Source organism: Chrysemys picta, chromosome 4 (genome assembly GCF_011386835.1).
Source record: "Chrysemys picta bellii isolate R12L10 chromosome 4, ASM1138683v2, whole genome shotgun sequence".
In the NCBI taxonomy this organism is placed as follows: Eukaryota; Metazoa; Chordata; order Testudines; family Emydidae; genus Chrysemys; species Chrysemys picta.
This window is the reverse complement of record NC_088794.1, coordinates 91,973,934-91,999,541: the sequence shown is the minus strand read 5'-3', so window position 1 is coordinate 91,999,541 and position 25,608 is coordinate 91,973,934. Positions and strand designations below refer to the sequence as shown.

The following is a 25,608-nucleotide window of genomic DNA, read 5'->3' as shown; positions in this document are numbered from 1 at the left end:
TATAGTGGATTTTACTGTGCAAATTTGTAATTTACTCTCCCTATGCTTGTAAACAGTTTAGGAATGTCTTTTCTTCCTACAACCATCATATCAGTTTTATTGTTCCAAAACATTGTCCAAAACACCGTATTGTTTTGTTTATATTTTTAATGCTAGATTATTCCTCAAATGTCATGTTTTTGTATAAAAACTTGTATACCAAGTTCACTCTGCTTGGCACAAAAAGAGCAAATTGCACTTCTGGCTCAGCGAAGGCCGAGATCAGGGGTCGGCAACCTCTGGCACACAGCCCGCCAGGTGCTTAGGTTGCCGACCCCTTGCCTAGATGCTTGGTGGGGAGAATTTCACCTGGGGAGGAAGGACAGGCAATGGCCTAAATCTTTGCTGGTGTAATTCCTCACAAGTCAATGAAATTAAGCCAGGAGAGAAGGTGGCCTAGTTTTCCAACAGGGAGGGGAACTGTCACAATTGTTGGGGGTTTCATAATAGCATCACCCAGTGGATGAAGACTATCAAAATAGAAGGAGGTGGAGCTCACCTGTGTTGGTGGTTGTATGTCACTATGGGTGTTGATGTCCTGTGATGTGTCATTGTATTATCTTGTGTGGTGGAATATGGCCTAGGGAAGAGAACTGAGACAAGGCAATAAACATCTGAAAGGAGTCTGTGTCCCTAAGCATATCCACAGCCAGCCAGACTTAAGAGAATAAGTGTGTATGTACACATATACAGAACACGAAAGAAGTAAAAGAACAACTTTTGTGCTCCCAACCATCCTGCCCTCCCACAAACCTCGCTAGAGAGCTCCAAGAAGTGAGAGAGAATTGCGCTAGTGGATGGATGTGATATTCTCTCCCTCTTTTTCCTCTGTGCCACATTGGCAGAGAGGGGGAATGTACTGGAAACAGAAGAAAAGAGATAGAAGCTTGGATCATTCTTCTTCCATCAGGTGCCAGTGTAGCTCCATCTACAATCAGGAAGGCTTGGAACCCCACAGACTCCCTTCCCACCCATCAGCTCCCACTTCAGAATTTCCTGCCTAATGAGTTTCCATTTCATGGCCAGTAAAGAGGCAAGAAGTGGGTGCAGAGTCTCCATAGGTTGACCTACTAAAATCAAGCTAAAGGCACTGAACTGTGCCTACCTCGCTGTTGAGTGGAATTTCAATCAAGTTAAGCTTGCGCCATTGAAAAAAGCATCTTTTTACCTGTCTAGACTGGGTGGCTGTGGTCATCAGCTCAGCACTTCCAACTTTGTGGACTGATTTCAAGGCACCGATTTTTGTTAGGTTCAGCATCTGTAGCTTACTATGATGAACGCAAGGGGCAGGCCTTTGTGGGGTTACTTGTTCAGCCAATGTAGCTTTTCTTTCTGCCATACTTTCTCTCCATAATAACCCTTAGTCACCACCACCACCACCACAAAATTGTGCTCAAGCAGGGAAGCATTTTACAGATATAGCCACCTGCAAAGATAAAACTCATTGGGAAGGAGGATTGGATAGAAGAGCCAAACCCAAGTAAGAAAGATAGAGGGAGAGGCAAACACACAACAAACAGAAACAACAATGGTGATCTTAACACTGGTGTCCCACATTTTTCCCTGAGAGAATTATGTAGGCCACAAACTTAATTGTGAGCTACCAACATATGGATGTTGGTAGATCAGTAGACTATCATTCAGAGAACCATCCTTGCTGCATAATCTAAAAGGATTTAAACATACAGCAACATCTCACAAGGGAATCCTGCCTTTGAGCCCTTCAGATATTTCTTTGTATTGTGCTAGCATGTCATTACCCCTACCCTAATTCCCGCCAAAAGTGATGGAGAACAGAAAACAGCATGATGACATCTAAATATAGCAATATAGAAAGGAATGAAATTAATGGACTTAACTTTAAGACATTTGGAGGGAAAGCTCTTAAAATTCAAGGTGAGACCCAAGTGGGGCATACATGCAGGGAAATGCTCAGGTACTGCCAGGAATACAACTATTTTACAAAGAGAAGTCCAGAAATGTAAAGTGCACTTCTCTGAAAACTGACTCTCTGAAAAAGACACCCTCTTATTCAGTAGATCAGCTCCTTCTATCACATCTGCTGACTTTAGTGACAAAACTAATTTTTAACTGCACTTTACTCCTGTTAGCGCTACAAAGCCAATAAACACAGCTAAGTGAGAGGGAGAGCTGGATTCTGTTCCTGTTTGTGCATGATCAACAAAATTGATTACTAAGTACCAAATCAATTACACCTGTGCAAACCTATTGGCAGTACTGAGGTTGCTCAAGTGTTCACCGAGGGTATAATATGAAGAGAATCGAGTTACGCCGATTTAACAGAGGACAACATTTGACCTGCTTAATCTTTAGTCCATGCTATGATGTTTAGGAATAAGAGAATCTAGCTTGACTTTCAAATCTCAAAAGGAGCTGGCAGGGCTGGCAACAAAACAAGGCATCTTTTGACTTGCAAACTGAGTGCCAAAAACAAACAAATCCCATCGCCACCTCTGCTATTTTTCCTCATTCCCCTCTTTGTTAGGAAAGGTGTACTCAAAAACAAGAGATTCTATTTACATTATTTTTGTATTAAATGTTCTAAGATGTGGTAGTCCTATAACAGCAACCTTGAGGCACAACTGGGAATGTTTTATTAGTTAATGTTTGTAAAACACTTTAAAGATGGAAAACCTGTATATGTGCTGAAGATTAATAAATGTCTCTGGTGGCCAAAGGCATGAAATAGACTAATAAAACATGCCTTGTCATGTCTTAATGCTATATTCACGAGCTCACTTGGCTACAAATTGAAAGGAGAGGGAAGTCAAGTGCTGAGGATCAGAGCTTCAGGTGGAGAGCCAAGAGGATAGATGCCATTAATTATAGCAAATGCCCAAAGGTTCATCTATCAAAACTTCATTGTAACATATGTTACTATTGAAAGTTCTAAGTAGAGGAAGGAATAAAAAGTTTAGCAGGGCTAGTGTGTGAGAAGGCAATATAAGTTACTAGTTTGTGCAACTGTGAGAAATAAGCCCAATATTGCAAATAGGTCCTTACACTTCAATTGTAAGTTACTTATTTTATTTAATAACAAGTCTCCCAGCCAAGGATCCCCAAAAGCTTTACAAATGTAAGTAGCAGCAATCCCGTTTTACAGGAGAGGAAACTGAATCAGAGGTGAAGTGACTGTCATATCAAGTCAGTGGAAGAGTCAGAAATAGAATCCAGCACTTCCGACGATCAGTCCTGTACTATAACCACTAGACAATACCGCATTCTTTTATTTAAGTGCAAAGAGTATGTATGTTATCTTTTTATCTTAATTTAAACAGTGCAAACAAAATCTTTGGCACAATCTTAAGGGAAGAATGGACACAAACTTTTATCATTTCTTTCTCTTCTTTTCAGAATTTCAGAGTGGAGTCATCTGCTGGCCAAACCCCAAACAGGATTCTTCTGATTTGATGGACTAGAATAGAAAACTCTTGGGTTCTCTATAGGTTGAACACAACCCACTGAAGGTTTTCAACTGCTGCTTTATTGGATTTATATGGACAAACATGGGATGATAAATATAGTTTCCTGGATTTCCATGGGCAACTCTTGTTAACAGGGGAACAGTGGAAGAAGAGGAGATTATTTTCTCTAGTATTTTTCTGCATGGAATTTATAGAATACGTTTATCCCAAAGGATTGCATATCACTATCTAAGCCTTAAAAATTACAGGCATGCCTATATACAAACATGCACACACATCTACCCATGGGGAGAAACTCAGCAACTGATTAACAATGTGTGGAAACTCTTGAAATATACTAGCTGAGGAGCTAAATTTACCTTTCGTAAAATGAATTAGTGTATGGAAGCAAATAATCCATTCTGAAAAAATACACTATTGTCAAGTAGTTTTAATGGAATTTCTCTTTGGCAAGCTAGCTACTATTTTTTATTTGATTAGGATTCAGAAGTTCTTCAAGTTTGTTTACGACTCTATGGGTGGATAATTTCAAAGGGGAACCCATATCTTAGCAGTAATTTGTTGAGTGAAATAATTTTGTCTTGTGTCCAAATATGTCTTGGTTTTGGATAGAGTATCTACCAATCTTGTAACTGCTGACAAACTTATGTGAATATGTTTATGCTCAATCACTGGCCCTGTATGTGGCAAGCACAGCCTCAGGGAAAAATTTAAAGCAAGGAGAAACAAAAGAGAAATGATCAAGAATAAGGCAGAGATGCACAGAATTGATGCATGTTAATTCCCAAGAGAAGACAAATTTAGAATTAAGATAAAATCATCTCACTACCCAGCAAACGAACATCTGCCAGTCTTATAATTTGTTGGAAGTAGCAGGTCATTTTAAAAAAGTAAGGAGGCAGGAGGAATGCTTTAAGTGAAGAACAGAAGAGAAAATTTTACAGGATGGACATCCTGCAAAATCCAGTGATCAAAGGAAGCCCCAACTGAATATTGTGTATCTGCTTTATGTAGTTTAATAGAAGTATGGAGAGGTACCCAAGTCACAGCTTCTCATAAGATGACACACTTCTCTCGGCCCATGAGGTTGCCATTAAACTAGCAATGGCACACAGATCTCTTTCAGAGGAAATTTATGGATACTTGGCTTCTCCAAACACACATGGAGCTGACAGCCTTGGGACCACGTGACTTTCTTTTTGAAGGATACAGCTACAAAAGACTGCCTCAGATTTTCTGAAACAGAATGCCCTATCTGAGTAATATTTTATGGTTCACATAATATTTAAGGAGCGATGAACAACCTTAGGAGAAGGTTTGGGACGAAATGACAAAAGGAAAATGTCTTGATTAATGTGGAAGGGTGAGTTGACCTTGAGAAGAAATTCAGGAGAGGTTCTGAGGATAACTTTGTCAGAGGAAAAATGGTTCCTTGATAGTATAGGGCTCCTAACTGACTGACCTTATGAGGTGTAGCATTGAGGAAGGTAACCTTAAAAGGAAAAGTAACATAAGGAACTTGCCTTGGTTATTTAAAAGGAGGCTTCCTGAGAGCCCTGAGAATGAGGTTACAATTCCATTTAAAACAGGCTTCTTGATTATTGGCCTGTGATGTTTTCCTGACTGTAGAACATGAGGGCGAAGAGCAAGGCTATTGCTTGGCATGGTTGGGTCCAGTGCCACAGGAGTGGGCAATTGCTATAGAAGAGAGCCGGACCTGACCCGCAAGTTTTAGCCTGCTAACAAATCTAAAATATGGTTTCAATTCCCAGCTCTGACACAAACTTCTGGTGCAAGCTTGTTCTATGCTTCAATTCCCCATTTATAAAATGGGGACAATAACGACTTCCTTTCTCCCTCCTTTTGTCCATCTCTTCTGTTTAGACTATAAGGTCTTTGGGGCAAGGGATTGTCTCTTACTCCATCTGTATAGAACTTGGGGGCCTCAATCATGATTTGAGCCTCTCAGCACTACTGTGATATAAATAAGTTATAAATGACCTTGTTTGCAATCTGCCTTGCAGCATTCTAGCACATAAATTAGGTTCTTTTTTTTTTAATTTCCACCATCCCCATGCTCGTTACCTTTGACTTTTAGCATTACCTCTGTTTCCCTCTCTCTCTGCATTTCCTTGGAAAACTTTAGCAAAGTTTGATGGTCTAAGAACAGTTCTTAGTAGACATGTGTCCTCATCAAAATACCACCACCATAATTAGCATACAAACTTTTGTTGACAATCTAAGCAAAGAAGCCAAGGAATTAATGGATCATGAAGTCCTAACTCTCCCCCGCCCCAAAAAAATAATCTTTTCCTAGAGATAGATTCTTCTCCCACGAGGCTGAGGCATGTTGGAGGAAGGTTGCATGGCACCTATTTGTATTTTACCTGCTCTGTGGCTTCAGGCTCCAGATCAGTCATTCTAGCACCTTTCACCAGTCACAAAAATTCACATGACATTAAAAAAAAAGCTATCAAAATGTAATAGTAAAATATTTGCTTCTGGAAACAGATTTCTTGTGTATTTTTGCAGCATAAACCATTTTCACATGCATATGGTTAATTGGGTTAATACATACACGACTCACATGTCACTACATGTCTTTATCAGTGCTAAGCAGCCAAGTAATATATTTTTGTTAACTTTGTTGAAAAATGATAAATATTTTTCATTGAGATCGCAAAGCCACTGTTCTATCAGCAGAGCTATCACCATTAGCATTCAGTAGCAGTACTACACTTACCCTCTATCCAGGCCGCCAGCACTAGATGGTAGACACTCACATACAACTACTCCTGCTGTGTCCCAAAGTGCTATTCTAGCATATTATGTTCCTGGAATACAGATGCTCCCAGCAAGCATGTTACTAAACTGCATCAGGTATACCTAGGCTTGGAAGGATTAGCTTTTTATTGGTAAACATCCATTTCACCATACATACACAAAACGATATTTTCCATTGATAATCAGCAAAATTTACAGATCAGCCAGGTAAGAAAAATGTGCTTGAGAACTTCGAGTTTGATTTAAGATTATGTATTTTGTATATTTTAACATGTGATGTTGACAATTTGTGTTTTAATGGTTATGAAGCTTTAACTATTTTAATCTTACCACCTACTGTCATTAAATAATTGTCTGACCTCCACTATCTGACCCTCCCCCATAAGTTCCTACAACTGTGAAAATTAAAATTGATAAAAATTGGGTGTGTGTGTGTGCTTAAACCCATAATTTTGCACAATTGTGAAAATGTAAATGGATTAAAAATAAAAAATATCTTTAAAATAAACATTGATATCTGTCAAAATTATATTTTAAAAAAATCAAATTCTGCCAAGCCTAGGTATAATCAGGTTTGCTCCTGATCCCAAATCCTAGATCTGAATGCTCCCTGCTTTGGATCTTCACTTTGTAGCTTGAACCCATCACTAGCTATGAAACCAGGGAGTAAAAAGCCAATATCCTTGGCCTCTAACAGCAACAAGGTTGGATTTATGTTATTTCTTGAATTGGTGCTTCCTTAAGCATCCACTTGGGTGGATTCTACTCTATTCTCTGAAACTAGCAAATGCAGTTTTCCTATAGTACAGTCCATAGGCTGGTACATGCACCAACACTGCCACCAGCTGGACCCTCTCCTTCAGTGCAGACAAGCACCAGGTTTACATTTCAAAGCAAAATGGAAGATGCCTTGGTCTGTTAGCACAAGGCATTTGAGGCCATATCATCCCTAGATATTCCCCCCTGGAGGGGGTGAAAGGCATGGAAAATCCACTCCTATTGTAGCTGGGCTCTGCAAATATTTTGGATGGGGATAGTGTAAATTTTTAGCATAAAATTGGTTAAAATATTATCTTGGCTGTACTGGGGATGAAACATGGAAAAAAATCTCTCTCTATGGCATCATCCTCCAAGAAAGATGAAGATTTTCCTAAGTAAATTAATGCTGGCATTGACAGTATTATTTATGCAAGTTTTTCAGGCACTGTGACTATGTACAATGCCTAGCACAATGAGGTCTTGATTCTGATAAGTCAGTTTCTTTTACATTACAGTAGAACCTAACAATGATCTCCCATCTCTGAGGAAATCTCTAATTACTAGTGCAGGGAACTGGGGGTCAGGACTTTAAGGATCTATACCAAGCTCTAGTATGGAATCCATGCTATATTGGACAAATCAGTTACAGTAACTTGAGGCACAGAGAGGCTATCTGTAAAACTGAAGAACTATTTAACTTTCTCACAGGGGTGGGAGAAACATCATTCATTAATGTTTGTAGAGTACATTGAGATCTTAGGAAGTGAAGGAAGTTTTACAAATAATAATTTAGAACTTTGGCAGCTCTCCAAACTGGATGATTCAAAATTTATTATTTGATGATTTGTTTTCTGGGGCTGACCTCTCCCCCTTTCTGACACATTTGGATTATGCCTCTTTACAGCAAACACTAGAGTAATCTCAGACTTGTTTGAAAGGCTCTAGGTCTTGGCCATGCTCCTGATTTCAGATGAGCACTTCCAAAGCATTCTGGAAACCCTAAAATCTTATTAATACAGTTATCAAACTTCTTAACAACATCTTACTCTACCACATTAACTATATAAATGGACTCTGTAAAGGACATCACCTTAACTCAGTGGCATAAGGTATAGGGTTGCCAACTTTGATTGGATGAATTCCGGGAGATCTCATCATATGACATAATCTTTAATTAAAGATTAATCTTTAATTCTGGAGACTCCAGGACAATCCTGGAGGGATGGCAACTCTAATAGGGTAGGGGTTATCTGGGAAGAGGTAAGTTCCAGAAAAGAAATAATCAGGGAACAACTTTTCCAGTCCAAGACACTTTGGATACAGTGAGCAGTAAGGAGGCAGTAGTAGGAAGGGAGAGCTAGAATAACACAATTTCCCCTTGTGAGACAGGGATGTATCATTTTACAGAAGTGCAAGAAAGTTACATTTAAATTCCATAATTTTGTTTGCTTCAGATTTTGAGTGTCTACCCTGAGACAACAGGGGCTGATTTTCAGAGAAGATGAACATCTCCAGCTTTTATCAACTGCAACTGGAGTTCTGGGTACTCAGTATTTATGAAAGTCAGGCCCATGGTGTATAAATAGGTGCACCCCAAAATTAGAGGCCATTTATGAAAATTTGGGCCTAAGTAACTTGCCCAGCATCACATAGTTGGACAGTTGCAGAGCCAGACTGGAACCGGGATCAATTCCTTGCTGTAACTATAGATAACCTTGGCTTCAGCTCTCTACTCTATATTACTAATACAAATGGACATAATGTAGATGCACATGGTGCTATAAAGTGATAGGACAAAATTTTCAAGCTTAGGTGCTTATGCATTTAATCAAGCCACCTTCATTTATCAGAGGTGCTGAGCACCTGCAACACAAATCAAAATAAACAGGAGCTGCAGCTGCTCAGCACCTTTAAAAGATGGGTCTTAGGGGCTTAGGGGGCAAGCACCCAAAATTAGTGGATAATTTAACATTTTTTGTCCTCATCCTTTCTGTGCTTCAGTTTCTCTCAATGTTGTGCATTGCAGTTCTTTGATGAATGCACTGAGGATGGTAACACTTTTGAATTGAATATTTTACAGATGGTCTTAGTGCATTGGTGTCATGAATGCCATGATAGCTGTATGTGAATGCTGGGATATTTGTATATGTTGAATGTAACTTTTGAGTTAACTTATGGTTCCTGGCTGTTAGTGTTTGCTCTGTGCAGAAACACACTTGAACAAGCTTACCTTTAAGTGAGAGAAATGTTTTGTATGGACATTATCTGTGTAACCTTTTTGACAGGTGTCAATGGGAGAAACAAAGGCCAGGTTTAACTGCCCAGGGATCCTTTTCTAAAATAAATAAAACAATGGCTTCAAGTCCCAACCCAGAGCTGAACACTTATTTCTGTCTTTGGGTAAACTCCCTGGTCACCTTTCTAGGTAGTTCTTCCCCATTCACAACCACTCTGAACTCCTCAGGGATATTGAGCTATAAATACTTCTTGTTTGGGGAAAAAGGAAAAAAAAGATGATAAACACAACAATCACATATATATTTACATACAAGAATAGGAGAAAAACTCAGTCAGTATATCAGGAGTATGCTCAACACCAGAGTTTCAAGTATTAATTGTCTGGCTTGTGGTACTCCAGAACTCTTTACCACAATAGTAATCTTCACCCACGGATCCAAATAGACATGGTGGTAGTCAGGGAGGAGTCATCGGAATTGTCTTCTCTACTGGTCTGTTCCAGCCCAGAGAAGTCTGCAGGTCCCAGTCTAACGTGCAGCTATGGTCTACTTCTGTGACATCTGATCTGGTGCTGTTGCTGCCACCAGTCCAGTCAGGCTTCACTGTAAAGTCAGCTCTGCATCACCTCCATTAGTCTGGTCAAGCCTTGCTGTGAAGTTAGTTCTCTGTCACCAGCGCTGAAAGCTCAGCATGGTTGCATCTGGTACAATCTCACTGAATCACTCCATGCAGGGTTCAAAAGCTCCACATGGAGAACCCAGAACAAAACAGGATTCTTAGACAGAGTCCCTGCTGTCTGGTATACTGCTCCCTGTCTCTGGGACAAAACCCTCTATCATATTCCTGTTGAATCTGAATACCATTCCCAAACCAGCATCCATTACTTGTACAGTCAGGGTGAACCACTCACCCCAGGGTATGTCCTGTACAATTCCTATGCCCTTCAGGTTTACAGTTACAGTAACAATTTTTATATACTCAGACAAATTCCAACTAAAGCAACAAAATACCACACGTGGAACTATGGGTAAGCAACATTAGAATTCACATAAATGAGGAAGGCCTGAGCTGACTTTCCATTCTAGAAAGAGCTGAGACTTTCATTACTCTAGCCTTTTAGCTTTGGGGCATATTTATATTCAAGAGAGAGAATGTGTGTGTAAGAGTGGTTTAAGAGATGGTGACTGAATCACCATTGGGTACTCTATGTAGGGGCAATATTAATTGCTTACTGCCCCAGGCCTATAGGTGGCTGATAAAAGAAGCTGCCGTAAGTACAGTATGTCACAGAGGTCTGAGATTACATTTGGTTAAGTGGCCTGTTTTGCAGGATTTAACCTGGTGGCATAAGAACCCTGCAATAAATCTCTTAGCCATGATTAGAAATGCAGCAGGGATTAGTATGGGCAGGAGAGTTTAAGTCTTTCCCCTTCTCCCTGGGTAAGTGTTGTGTAAAGATTTTAGATGCTTGGATATTGGTGGCTGACTCTTCCTCAGGATGCCTGATCCAGTGACCCCCTATACCTGGTTACCCTTTATCAGGACGGTGCCAGTTTTGAGATGGTCTCCAATGATCTGAAACAGGTTAGTGGTTTCCTTTGCAACAATTGTACAATAAATAAGAAAAAATGAGGAGTTCTTGTGGTACCTTAGAGACTAACATTTATTTGGGCATAAGCTTTTGTGGGCTATAACCTAGAAGGCATGTGTGACTAAAGAAGCAGGTTTGAGTGAAGCTTGTGAGATAAGACATAGCTAGTTTGTAACATAACTTTGAGGCAATTTTCCTATGTTGATTTCCATTCCATAAATAAATTAAAACTAAACAATTAGTGCCTGTCCTGTGACAGGCAAGTATAGTTTGACATAACACAAGTAGTATATAGTGGATATCCTGAAATGAAGGTGCAATGCACTGCAGAAGGCCCCATTTTTAAAGGCAGTTTTAGTCAAAATAGGGAAAATGTGACAATGGTATCATGGGGATTCCATGTTTATTGAATGTCAGCTGTTGGAAGAGAAATATTTCTCAGTGAACAGAACCCAGAATGCTCTCCCGTAACTGGGAGAAAGAAAGAAATCTTTGTCTACACATTTATAATTTTGGAAGGGAATCAGTGGTGATGTGTATTTCCATAGTCTAGACAGACAGTTGGGTGGGCTCAGAACAGCTAAAAGGAATAAAAGCTGATTTATAGCAGTAAAATTTGCAAATGTAACTTGAAAACACATAGGAACTGATGGTGAAGTGTAAGACAATATAATTTTTGCAGTCATTTTTTACACCATAACTGCACTTACATTTGTATGCTGGAGAATGAGTCTTTCACAGTTATGCATGAAGTAAGGCTACCATGGGGCACTATTAATGCTGTATTCCATTTTGAGCTAGATGCCTGCATACACCATTTAATTGAACTGTTAGTGGAAGTATAACAATAAAATATATGTTTACACAAATTATTACAGTGGAGAGGAATGCTAGGAAAGCATCGCCTGGTTTAAAAGTTTAACCCCCTAAGGAATTTAATAAATGACTAGCATAGGAACAAATTGTTCCTATATGGGAAATACCCACAAAGGGTCTAGGAAATTCTGACTTTCAGTTTGAAGTTTCCTGCAGATCAGTCTATCAGGTATGGATGGGAGGGTTGTCCCCCAACTCCAGAGTAGGTGAAGCCAGAGCTGCCACACACCCAGGAATATCCACAAGATCTGTAGTGAAACGCCACAGATTTGACAACACTTGTGGAGAACAGGAGAAGTCACACAGAACCCACTGCACTCTTCCACGGGGTCTTTCCCAGAGTAGTACAGCTTGCACTGGAGCCCTCATTCCAGGCAGACATTCTGTTACTAGGAGTCTGCAGCATGGGTTTCCCTGGCAGATGCAAGTGGAAATATACAGTGAATCGAACGCTTCAACTAAAATCAAATAGAAATGTTGGGGATAGTTTATAGGGAGATAGTTACTTGAGGGGGGGGTTGCCTAGTGGAGTCACTCCTTAATATGAAAATTTCATTGAATTATTATAAACAACCTCAAGGGATGAAAAAAACAAGGAATTAAGTGATGTGTCAGTAGCTATATAAGATTAAAGTCACCCCATTACACAGGGCATATAGTGGTCCCCCTGCACTGCAGTGAATTTCAGCCAGAATTCATCTATGACTGGTGAAGTATAATACATGCACTTACTTTGGTTCAATTATTTCACCCTGAGCCATGCATCTCAATTCAAGTGGATAAAGGTGAAGGGAAAGATGGAATACAAATTTTAAAGTTTAGATTGCAAATTTTGCTCAGATATTAAAGAAAGATTTTTTAAGTGTCTATCCAGTGCTGCAGACATACACTACATACCGCCAGCAAAGAGGCACCTGTGTGGCCTGATGTAAGTGCCTCCTCACATTTCATAGAAACTATGGCGATGCATTAAAATAGCCTGGCTCCTGAATGTGCACTGCATGTCAGCGGTGAAGAGATCTGAGTATCACTGCGAGCTAAACCCATTTGCAACAGCTGCATACAGCTATTTAGGTTCAGGTCATGAACAGCTTAATTGGTGAAACAGTCAAAGATACTGTCATCAGGCTCAGTAGACAGTCCCAGTACTCAGCTTATACATAGGCTAAACTATCTGCTCACCTGTAAAGATGGTCCTGTCAGAACAGTGTTGAGGCACATTGTTGAAGAATGGTGTGAGGGAAGCATACTCTCCTGCTGCTCCTTGGAGAGCTGTTTTGTGGACAAAATTAGGACCTGAATTTCAGAGATGCTGAGCAGGTACAACTCCATTTGACATCACCTCTAAAAATCAAGCCATTAACATTTTAGGAAAATTACAGACGTGTAATCCTGGGACCAAATTCATCCCTAGTGTAACTTAATAGAGTTGCACCCGGAATTAATTTGGTCTCATACACATTAAGGCATCACGCTAGTATTCAAGATCATGAGGGGACACACCCACATCCAAATACAAACAAAGCAACCCACTCCACAGATGTGCAAATAGAACTGCTCTCTTCTCACATGTGCAACTGAAGTCAACTGAATATCATCAATGATTAGTTTGTTCCCATTATGTTCTTTTTAACCGATACATATGTATTTATAATGCACCAATCACAATGGTGTCTAGGTACTAAATGCATGTCTTTTAAGCTTCAAGACATCTATGTTCTCTACTCTATGGAGTTCTAGTTCTGTGGGTTGTCAGTTCCTTAGGGCTTGCCTGCACATGTTTTTTGTACTACTGTAACTGTATTGGTTTCAAATAGGTATAGTTAAAGCAATACAAGCCTCTCATGTGGATGCAGTTATATCTGCATAAAAATGTTTGCACTAGCATATCTTATTCCTATAAATGTATGGGATTAATCAATACCAGGATAAACATCTTTATACTTGTATAACTGCATCCACATTTGGGGTTGCACCAATTTAACCATATCACTATAAAAATCTCATCCCTAGTTAAATCAGTTCAAAAACTGTGTGTAGACCAGGCCTCAGGGGGGAATGTTTTGCAGGAGGGGAGGAAAAAAGTGTTCAATGTGATCACCTCTGCAGAGGAAAGCCTATTGCAAACAGTTGAGTCTTGTGCTCTAAAGGAGGTAAAACAGGAGCTGATTTTAACCTGTTTCAGCATAGTTCCACAGCCACACACACACCCCCCATGAAGAAACCCTTGTTTTCATCTCCAGCAACCTTTGTCCCTAGGCACCATCAGCTTAAGTTATACCTGTTGAAAATAATGTTATGAGAGAGGTGCAGAGGAAGACACATTCTTGCCCTAAGAAATTGAGGACTTTGAAGGGGAAGACCTTAAATTGGATCAGATACTGATACTTTGTAGCACTGAGTTCAAAAGCTCTGGAGGCATCATGACAGATAGGACCAAGGAATCTCCAGTAGATTGAAGCAGTTGTAACCAGTGTGGAAACTCCTCCAGGAACCCCCAGCAGGTGGCAGCAGCTGTGGAAGAGGGCCCACACCTGCCAGAGAACAGGAGGCTGGCATCAGCTGTGAGCCTGTCCAGCTCCAAGCAATTCCCACACTACCAGGAGTTCATTCAAAAGAGTGGCAAACCAGCAAGATAGACAGGAAAGAGGAAAAGGAAAATTATTACACATGGTAGGGAACAGGGAGGCAAGAGAAAGAAAGAGATGGGGGGAAGTAGGCAAAGATCCTAGAATTCGGGTCGAGGTGCTGAATCCATGGAGGATCCAGGCTCCACTTCAGTCAACCTGCTCCCAAAGCACTGCAACTTTTTAACACCACCACTATACAACAGTCTGGGAAGGGAAATGAAGAATTCTTTATCTAAATGAATCTATAGGGGGAGGTGAGATAGGAGGAATATAATTACCTTAGTTTAAATCTGGCCATGACACTGGGGTTATAAAAACCCTGCTCTTGGAGAAAATATAATGGAATATTTGATGATAAGTGATTAGGACCTTAGATTTCAACCAAAAGATAATTCAACGTATATCCAATTTAAAGAGGACAATGAAGGTTAATAAAGAAAGGGAAAAGAATATATCAAAAGTAAGAAAGTGATATAGGCAAATGATAGGGTATCAAGTAGCTAGTGAGCTCCTTACATTGATCAAAACAGCAACCTCTGTGACTAAGATATGGGTGGCCTCTGAAGACAGACTTTTCCAGTCTTCTTTTGCCAGAAAGACGGAAGCCCTTCTCAAGGGCTGTGAAGGTGGCAGGGGTGTTAAGTAAAATTGGGATGGATTTTTAGGGCTTTGACAAGAAGGTGGGGGACTCATTTAAAAAAATGTCTAGGGAAAGGACAGTGTGGTGGTTGTGAGAAGACACGATAGACAACTAATATATTGCACTGTTCCAAACACTCAGTTTTAATAATTACCTTTAAATGCAGAGAAAAGGCAGTCAGACAGATAAAAGACTAGAGCATCTTAGATGATTTAGTTTCATTTTTAGTTTGTGAGAATTTGTTTATTCTTTCTGGGGTGACTTTTTTTTCAGCCGCTGGAAATGGTTTTTATGTCAGATCAAGTTACTAAAAAAAATTGTGGGGGAGAGGAGTTTATCATCTTTCATGAGGAATTCATTCAGCTTTTCACACTATAAAAATAAAATGTATTTTTAGATATTCCAAAAAGTTGGAGAAGTTTGGTCTTAGAAAAACAGCAGTGTAAATAGTATTTTAACAAAACGGAGCAAGTTCATTCCTTGTTTAACTGCACTGAAGTTATCTTTGTTGCTGGGCTTTAAACCCCTTCTGTTTCTGTTCTAGCCTCATTTAGACAGGGTGACCAGAACTGACCACAGTATTCCTGGTCTGGGCATACAAAATAATATTTTCACTACATTAAGTGAGCACTCCCCCATCAATGAAAATCCTAAAACCACCCTTGTTGGTATACTGTGTTTTTTGTTTTAAGTGTTTCCAATCTCTCCCTAGAATTATATCTTTCTAAATTCCTCCTTCCTGGAGAAAATTCAAGCAGGAGCTGGGGTGCTCCTGGCAGATCTTCAATACAGCTTCAGAGTGTATAGAAAGTTCCCTGCACATGTTATATAAATATACAATGAAGGACAGACAGTAATCTCTCTTCCTTTCCTTCACAGGCTTCTACAGCATGCCTTCGTCACTCTAGATACATGCTATTAATCTGCTTATGAGCTTCCCCTGACCTACGTTTCTTTTTCCAATGCTGATCTGACCATGGCAGTCCTTAAAGTAAAATTCACAAAAACTAAGAGAGACAAATTGGCTCAGATCCTGTGGATCCTCAACTGGGTTTCTGTAGCGACTGGTGTCATTCTCTTCAGCCTGGGTCTCTTTCTGAAAATAGAGATCAAGAAGCGCAGTGAGGTGATGGCAAAAGGGGAGATTAACTCTGTTCCCAACATGCTCATCTCAGTAGGGGTCATAGCTTGCATCATCAACTTCTTTGGTGGCAAAATCTGCTATGACTGTTCAGACACCACCAAGTTCTCTCGATGGAGGCTAGTCATGCTTCCTTACATTGTGTGCACCTTCTGCTTCACCTTCTGCATCCTGGTGGGTGCTCTCATGTGCTATACCATGAGGAATGAGCTGGAGGAGTCTCTTTATCTGGGATTGAGAGATGCTATTAAGTTCTACAAGGACACAGACATCCCTGGACGGTGCTTCTTAAAGAAAACCATAGACCTATTACAAATTGGATTCCAGTGCTGTGGAAACAATGGCTTCAGAGACTGGTTTGAAATTCAGTGGATATCCGTTCGTTATCTGAATATGGCCTCCAAAGAGGTTTTGGAGTAAGTATTAATTGGTCATGATAGAAAGTTAGAGAAGGAATAAATCTCCCCTTCTTCCCCCCTCCAAAAACCCACCTCTCTCAAAAAGAATTTGTACTGAGCAAAAGGTAGAGGCACATTAGAGAGTCAATATATGAGGATAAGCACTGAAGGGTGGGGAAAGCAGGGCAAAGCTGGTTGTTGCACCTGCATTTGAAGATCAAACTTCAGTAGTTAGGATTAGGACATTTTGGGGGTGAGGGAAAGAAAAGTTCTTCCAAAGATCACATTGATCAATTCTGGTGGTATGTCTATCTCAAGGAAAGAAAGTACTTCTGTGATCAGATCAGCACAGAGATGTCAACATAATACATGCAGAATCTGTGTCATGCATCTGATGGTATCAGCCAGGTAGATAATTACAATAATAGCACTTCGTTTAGGCCACATGGTCACCCTAAGACCAAGGATGAACATAAGCTTAGTGTGGTAGCACTTAAGGGCACTATCTTGCTCACATTATAAGTCCATCAAAATTCTCAGTGACTTAAAAGGGAGCAGAAGCAAGCCCTAAGTCTGCTGGACTTCTCTCTTTGAATAAGAGCTGTAGAGTCAAATCTGGAATTATCATTCTATCTACAAAATGTGTTAACTATGTGGATGATAAAAAGTTGCCTTTTTTAAAAAAACTTTTTGGTATATTACACAATGCATTGAAATGTTCACTCCCTCTGTAAGGTGGCAAGTCAGCTACCCTGAAATTCAATCATAGCAGTCTGCTAGTCAGTTTTCTGGATCTATCCAAAGGAAAACCATTGATTGTGCTGCCACCACATTGTCTGGTCATCATTTATTGCATTTTTTAAAAATTGAAAGCTCTTCCTTCACATACATGACTCTACAACTCTAAGTTCAAGGCTCAGTGCGCTTCCACTCTGGAGAGTTAATGACATTGCGAACACCATATACATTACTTAAAAAGATGAGGGGGAGACTGGAAATCTCAGGAGAAAAGTTGCATGTGTTGGTGCTGGTTTCCCATGAAAAGCATGAAGAGTTAAGTGGTTCACTTATCTAAGAAAGAATTGCTGCAGTCTTCTTTTAACATAAAAAGTAACAATCAGAATGTTAAAGAAGCAGCTGACAAAGACACCTTTCCTGCCCAGAGCAGTTTATCATGTAAATAAAATAAGGCTTAGGTTAACTGCTTAGGAGAAGGAGAATGTGGGAAGTATTGACAAGAGAGGGCAGATTGATTGAAGAGGTGTTTTAAAGCATGGTTCTACTTTGAAAAGTGATATAATTGTTATACTCAGGAGATCTGCTCTCCATGGGAACGCCAAACAATATCGGCTGACCTTTCGAGACAAAAGTAAAATGTGTTGCTTTTTCACTCCTGTCAGTCCTGCAGAAACAACACTGTTCTGTGTCACATCTCATCAAGAACATATTTGCTTATACGGCACCATTAATGCACATGATGCACTGTGTAGACAAATAAAACAATGTCCCTGCTCTGAAGAGCCTCCAATCTAAATTAAACCACACTAGGACAAGAAATGGTTACAAAGGCTGGAAGTTGTAGAAGGGGGGAAAAGGCGGTAACAAGATCATATGATTGCTTTCGTTAGTTACAAGCACATCCTTGGAGTATAAAAGTAAACGGGGTCACCTATCTGTTTTTGTTCACCATAAAAATGCCTGCTGCAACAACCCATGTAATTTGATTACACTGAAATAAGGTAGTAAGTTCTAATGAGCATCTCCCCACGTTGCCCAGTCTTCTTACCCATAATATTTCTGCCATTGGTACAGCAGTAGCAAATTCCAACATTACTTGTCAGAATTTGCTATTTGCCATCACTGAGGGAAATATTGTGGCAGATTTTTGAACCTTCTGTTGCAGATATTAGAAATAGAGTACCCTTTTCACCACAGCTACTTGTAGTGAGCAACAAGGAAATGAAAAAATGATGGCTAGGAATAAAAGATTGCTTAGGGCCCCAGAAAATGAGTGAATTTTACCATCACCATGTAGCTAAATGGAGTGATGTCACTGAGATACAGGAGCCATTATTCTATCATTTTAGAGGTGGGGGGGACATTGGGAGTGAGGATCGTGAGTAAAGGGGAACTACAGGCCAAGATAGGAACCTTTTCCTTTTCCATTTGATCTGTCCACCCTCTCCTTTCCCCTCCATTATGGTTTCTTTCCTGGCCTCAGTTCCGTGTCTCTTTGGTTCTCCTGCCAATTTGTTGCTCTATGACACTTACACTAGTTATACTCCATGCACTTTCAGGCACTTGACTGATGAGGTTCTTTTATCTCTGTTTCATTCTGCTCCCATTAGCAGGAGTAGAGTGGCCCAGAGAATCAGAGGAGCAAAATTAAGGTAGAGACTTTACAAGATGGAGGAGTTCATACTTACCTCAGTCCTGTAGTTGATATAGCAGGCAACCTCCCTGATATTTGGTGGTAGCTCTCTGAGGGATAACATTTTGACAGGATGTTAAACAAGCAACTTCACTATTTCTAATATGACCACTAGCAAAATAAAGAGAGGGGACATTCATGTATAGTAAATGGTCATGGAATACATGTCATTCCAGCCACGTCAGATGGATACAATGTTCAACAGTCAATAAGCAATCTCTCATGGTTACTGTGGCCCACATTTGTTCCTGTACTAGGTGATTTTTTTAGACATTCTTATGTTACAAAAATCACTAAAGAAGCAGAGATGCTAGCAAAACACAGCATTATAACGCTCCGTCTTGCACTAGAATTGCACCAAGAAAACCAAATTATAGTTTTTGCTTTTTTAATATTCTTAGTGCAGGTGTCTAGGAAGATACCTTGTCCTGTTCTCCATATCATCATTGAATCCACTCCCTGCAAATGCAGGACACAGTCCATCATCAGAGGTCATATTTAACATAGAACTGATGCTACACTTGAGGAAACACTTTAGCGGAAGAGAAATTTCTCCTTTCCACATTGAACAACATCGCATATTGGGGAAATGTATTCTCATTCTCCCTACTCCACCTTTGAAAGGTCTGCAGCTATCCAGCGTTATGATGTAGCTTCTAAACAACAGTGACAGAAATTGCCAGTGTATCTATTGCTGCTGCTACCAGCTCTATAATGCCTTTACTTTCCATCTTGTTGCAGCCGTCTGAAAAGTAATGTTGATGGGAAGTTCTTGGTGGATGGAGTGCCCTTCAGCTGCTGCAATCCAAATTCACCACGGCCTTGTATCCAATACCATCTTACAAATAACACTGCTCACTATAATTATGATTTTCTGATGGAGGAGCTCAATATCTGGATGAAGGGGTGCAGGCAGGCCCTGTTGGATTACTACACTGATATCATGAGGTCAATTGGGCTCACAGTGCTCATCATCTGGTTGTTTGAGGTAAGGCTTGAGAAGGTGGGTTCTGAGAGATTCCTTGGAGATGAATACTTTCAGGCTGCCTGATCTCTGGAAATAGGAATGGGAATGACTAGAGTGTAATGCATGAGAGGCACATCTGCAATCATCCAGTGATTTGGTCAGCTAATGTCTCCAATACAATTCCAGAAACACTTTCTTGAGTACAGGCAGCTTTCTCCAAGTCCATAAGAGGAGAAGCAAATCTCACTGAAAATTATAACGACAAGAAATCATGTATATAGCATTGTAAATGTATAAACACATTAAGACACATTCCTTGCCCTGAAGAGTTTACAATCTGAGACAAACAGGACAAGACACTGGATAGCAGATTAGGTGAGGTAGGTGTAAGGATTATAGATGGGAAAAGAGAAAAAATGGCTTGAAAAAGTGAATTTTAAGAAGGAATCTGAGGAAAGAGAGGGAGACTAAAATAAACTGTTAATTTTATCTATGAATAAAGGTTTGGATTAATATCAATATCTCAGAGTGCCCTGCTGGGGGTTATCGAACAGCTAGAAAATATCATTATGGAACACATATTCAGCTGCAGCCTCCAGCTCTGCAACCAAAATAACCATGTAGACAGAGTTTTTGCATCTGCAAAAATGCATTCATGCTATTGTGGGCTGCAGAGAAAACTGCCTGGAAGCTTTGACCCACATTCAAAGGAGCCCAATGGCAGAGATTAAAACCAGTTTCCATCCCTCTTTAATACTAGTTTGTTTTTTTCTGATTATTACTTTATTGTACAAGCATTAAACGCTTTGTTTTAAACATTACACAGTAACAATTTTCAGATAGGACAGTTTCTTGCATCTTCACTGAAATGCATTCATGCAATATGCATTTATGTTCTGGGGAAGGATCTGCCCCTGAGAATTTCACTATCCATTTTAAAGGTGCCAGAAATTATCAGTACTGTTCTTCCTGCCAAACCAGCGCTCATTTGCCTTTTAAACAGCCACCACCTCAGTTCCAATATACCTTTGGATACTTTTGAAAAATTCAGTCTCAGGAATTCACCAGGAAAACTACCCTCCAGGTTATCATTGATCTATGGGAGTGGGAAGCTTTTTCCCTAAGATTAGACTTTACCCTACACTGTAGGCTATCCCCTTTCAATTCCTGCAATGAGATGTAGGTACATGACTGAATACTGAATGATGAAAGCTCATTAATAAAACTGGGGCTCCATAGAAGCGAATTGCAAAATTCCCATTTACTGAGAGGGATCACAGGCCTCAAACTCAGGCCCATGGGTCTCCAGGTAGGGCCCAGTCCACAACTGCCACCCAGCTGCTCATATGAGTAACTAGGAAAGATCCAGTGAAGCATTAGCTGATAGTGGGCCCTGCCCCCAAAACTCCTGAGAGGGGGAACATCCAGCCCCCTAATTGGCTGAGGGACTCTATATAAACCAGGAAGTAACAACAGGAAGTTGTCAGCAGTGGTTCTCAACCTGCAATCCACTTGCAGCCTAATCATAGATTACCACCTTTTTAATTGCTGAAAACCAGACATACGAGGCCCTGGCCCTGCCCCTGCCCCGCCTCTTCCCCCCAAGGCCCACAATGGTAAATAGGTTGAGAACCACTTAACTAGAGGAATCCCTGGCTGGTTGCTACTATGGACTCCTCCTGCTTACCTGACTCCTGAGCCCTGCATTCCTGCCTGATCCCAGTTCCTGTTTCCCCACCTGCTCCTGGTTCCAGTCTTCCTGTCCCAGACGCCTGTTCACTCCCAGTTCTTGCTGTCTTGCCTTACTCCAGGTCCCTGCTCCCCTGCCTTCCACTAGGCATGACTCAGCCCCAACCACTAGGTCTAACTGCCCACACCCCACTCACTGCATTTACTTCATTTTGTCCAGGATTTCACCCCTCATGCCTAATGGTGCCAGTAAGTAATGGTAGCTCTTCTGTCTGAAGTACTCAACAGAAATTCTATACTATCCTTTGCTGTACTGAAAATTCTAACTGAAGTACAGAGGTCTAATAAAACTGTCTGTGGTATAATTTTCTCTAACACTTTCAGGAGACTTGTTAGATCTATTACTGGATCTCAACAGTTCTACCCAATACTAATAATCACACTAATGTCTAATGGACACAGCCAGTTGTCACTAGTGGAATTCAGGCTGTAATATGCACTCCATAGTTAACTATTATCCTTTTCTTACAGATCTCTGTACTCATTGGGGTCCGTTACCTGCAAACGGCAATGAAGAATGTTCTCCTATTGGGTGATCCAGAGTGTGAGTCAGACGGCTGGTTACTGGAGAACAGCTTTGTAGAAACTGCCAAATACAACTTTAGCATCATTAAGAACCTTGGCAAAGCCAATCAGATCTCTACTGTCTCAGAGATGAATGATCCCAATATGGATGTTCAAACTGCAAACTATGGTCCAGACAATGTTCCATCAAAATCCATCCCCACAGCTAGCTAGACATGACAGATGCTTTATTAAAGACCTAAATATGGTGAGATACCTTAACTGCAATCCTGAAGTTACCAGATTTTTCACTGGTGGGGACAAAATGGGAACACTAACTGGGTAATTGGACAAGTTACAGCATGGTGGCAAGTCCAAAAGCTGAGACTCCTTGGGCTGGATATAGCTTCTGTAGGCCAGAGTTCCTGTCCCCCTGGCTTCTTTACTCACTCTTGTGAAAGCCCCGCTTTTTTAATACTGCATAAAATGATATGGCATGGATTAAGTTTTCTCCAATCTCTCACTGCATACCCTGCCCCACATATTCCTCGCATGGTCTGAAAAACATGAAAATCAGAGCGAAGACTATATAACAGAGGAGAGTCAGAATGGACACCTACAAAGGAGCTACTATTTCAGTCTTTCTACATTTGAATTATAATGTTCTTAAAGAAATGACAAACTATCGTCAAGTGAAAGTGCTGCTACAATAAAATCCAAGTGAACCTACTAAATTTTAGCGCCATGGACAAATTCCCAGTGTATTACTGAGCTTCAAAGGGAATTTATTAGCTAACTACAATCAAGTTGAAATGGTAGAGTGAAGTTAATTTTATATAATTTTTAAAGAAAAACCCTGAAATCTGTCTTCAACTATGACTGCTCTTTCTCACACTTTAGAGGATTTCAACTGTCCTTAGTCTTTCAAAGTCAATGGAAGATGCTAAAAGAAATCCCATTCAATGAAATTTTATACAGGAAATAAATTGGAGGCTTAATGCTAAGGATATTAAATGTTGAAATTAGAGTTGTACCAACAATAAAACACACTAACAGAAAGCAAACAGCACTTCTCATAAACAGATGTATTGTAGAATAAGATATAATCCCTTCTTCTTGCCCTCACCCCCACAAAAATCCCCTACTCTGTCCAAATCACTGCTACAGATTTGGGAGGTGAAATACTGGAGATTATTTGGGCCTAGTGAAGACAGAATGGCACTCTCTTTCCCATTCTGTCACTTTCCTAGATGACCAGCCTGGTCCTTGGAATGTTGGTGTGAGATTCATCAATAGCATGACAATATATTGTACACATCACATACTAAGCTGATTAATATGTAGCTAAAGATACAGAACAGGCCAAATAAAACATTTTTACTTCATACTTTGTTGTTAACTTATTTGTTGGAATGTGTCTTTGGGCACCTAATACATTTCATTTAAATAACCAAATACAATAAAGAAACAATTTTCTGTATCTCCCTGCTGCCAAAACAGAGACATGCATCCCATTGTTATATTGTACAGTAGTTACAGTGAAACTATTCCCTTGATTATCCAAACTTATTCAATGTCTCCTATAACATTAGAACAGGGGTAGGCAACCTATGTCATGTGTGCCAAAGGCGGCACACAAGCTGATTTTCAGTGGCACTCACACTGCCCGGATCCTGGCCACCGGTCCGGGGGGCTCTGCATTTTAATTTAATTTTAAATGAAGCTTCTTAAACATTTTAAAAACCTTATTTACTTTACATACAACAATAGTTTAATTATATATTAAAGACTTATAGACAGAGACCTTCTAAAAACATTAAAATGTATTACTGGCACGCCGAACCTTAAAATTAGAGTAAATAAATGAAGACTTGGCACACCACTTCTGAAAGGTTGCCGAACCCTGCATTAGAGTAATCAAGGATGTACTGTAGATAAGATGGATCTTGTGGTAATTTAGGCTCTGAGACAGCAAGATACTTAGGGACATGTCTATGGATTTCAAATTGGACTACTCAAATGCTTAAAAAGGTTTACGTACTTTGCTGAATTGGGGCCTTAGTTAGAACCATCCTCCATCAGTGAGAAACTATACACAGCTAACATTAATCCTTGACTCCAAAGATCTGAGAGTCCCTGGAATCTCTGTTCATAGCAATTAACATCAGTGAATCCTATCTGAAAACATGATATTCAAGTTACAATGTCCATAGTTTGTGTTAAACTATTTTACTTTCATAGTCATCACTTATTTAATGAAAAACATTAAAATAAGCATTTGCAGTTAAAAACAAAATCTCTGGAGAAAAGGTGGCATTCAAATTCTCTGTCAGTTTTTCATTTACTGTAACAATTGCTTACTTGGAATCTGCATTTGAGCAATTCAAGAAATCAGTTCAGTTGGAGTGAAAATATAATTCAGCTTTGGTAGGCCACCACATAATGTTTCCCAGAACTGGCAAACATTGTAGTTGGTTGTCTGTGTGCCAATCCTCAGTGCAAGTGCTGAAAATTCCTTTCCTGATTATATTGCATTGCTTATAGAGAAATGTAGAAGCATAAAACCAGACCATTTGCATCTAGACAGAATGCTGTAGCTCAATGATCTTAACTGAACACAAACTTTATTATAATACAAACTCTGGGATGTTTGTTTAAATTGATTTGATTAAAATTTGTTTTAAACAGATTATACTCAAGCTAGTTTTTGATTCCTGGAATTTTTCAAAGTAAAACCCAACAAGCTAAAAGCACATGGAAAATATTATTTTTCTTTAGCTGGGTACTGAAACAATTTAAACACTTTATAAAGGCATCATTGTACATTGACCATTAAAATGTGTTGTGAAATTTAAATGGTTTCCTGTGAAATTTGCCATGTGGTTCAATGAAAAAAATGGTACTTTTCCCTCATTAAAACAGCTTTAACAATAGAGATATTAGTCTAGCTTTTCTGGGCAATGGCTTACTAAACTGCTATAACTTAGGACAAATAGTGCATACCCTTGAGGATAGCGAAATAAAATAAGATTCAGTTTGGGAAAAAATCCTTAAAAATATATATATATAAAATCTGGGGGAAATAATCTAGAACACAGGGCAAGGATGGTCTCTTTTCTCTTTTTATACAGCACTGAGCACAATGGGGACCTAGACCTTTGGATGCTATCATAATATAAATATTTACCATTAATAATTAATGGAAAGGATGAACATAGACAACAGTAATGCTAAAAGAAATTTAGGATTGATACAGTAGTGGATAGCAAATTAGAAAGGAATTTGCAATGGAATATGGTGACAAAAATTAAATGTGTTTTAGAGTTGAATATGTAGGTGCAACACCTGGAGTCAAGGGCATCAGAATGGGGGGTGGGGGAAAAGGGGACATGGCCCTTTTTACCTATCATAAGGA

At 39.8% G+C, this 25,608-nt stretch overlaps 1 protein-coding gene across 1 annotated transcript; it reads left to right on the top strand.

The window, feature by feature from the left end:
* Window positions 1-15,887: 15,887 nt before the first annotated feature.
* LOC101934464 (photoreceptor outer segment membrane glycoprotein 2) lies at window positions 15,888-23,578 on the top strand. Its single transcript, XM_005284634.2, has 3 exons — window positions 15,888-16,560; window positions 19,715-19,961; window positions 22,161-23,578. The coding sequence occupies exons 1-3, from the start codon at window positions 15,980-15,982 to the stop codon at window positions 22,425-22,427; spliced, it is 1,095 nt and encodes a 364-aa protein (XP_005284691.2). The 5' UTR covers window positions 15,888-15,979; the 3' UTR covers window positions 22,428-23,578.
* Window positions 23,579-25,608: the final 2,030 nt, after the last annotated feature.

Excerpts from the sequence above, each read along its gene's own strand:
- LOC101934464 (XM_005284634.2), top strand. The coding sequence starts at position 15,980 with ATGGCAGTCCTTAAAGTAAAATTCACAAAAACTAAGAGAGACAAATTG. Across the intron at positions 16,561-19,714 it reads GCCTCCAAAGAGGTTTTGGA|CCGTCTGAAAAGTAATGTTG; the intron begins GTAAGTATTAAT and ends ATCTTGTTGCAG. Across the intron at positions 19,962-22,160 it reads TCATCATCTGGTTGTTTGAG|ATCTCTGTACTCATTGGGGT; the intron begins GTAAGGCTTGAG and ends CTTTTCTTACAG.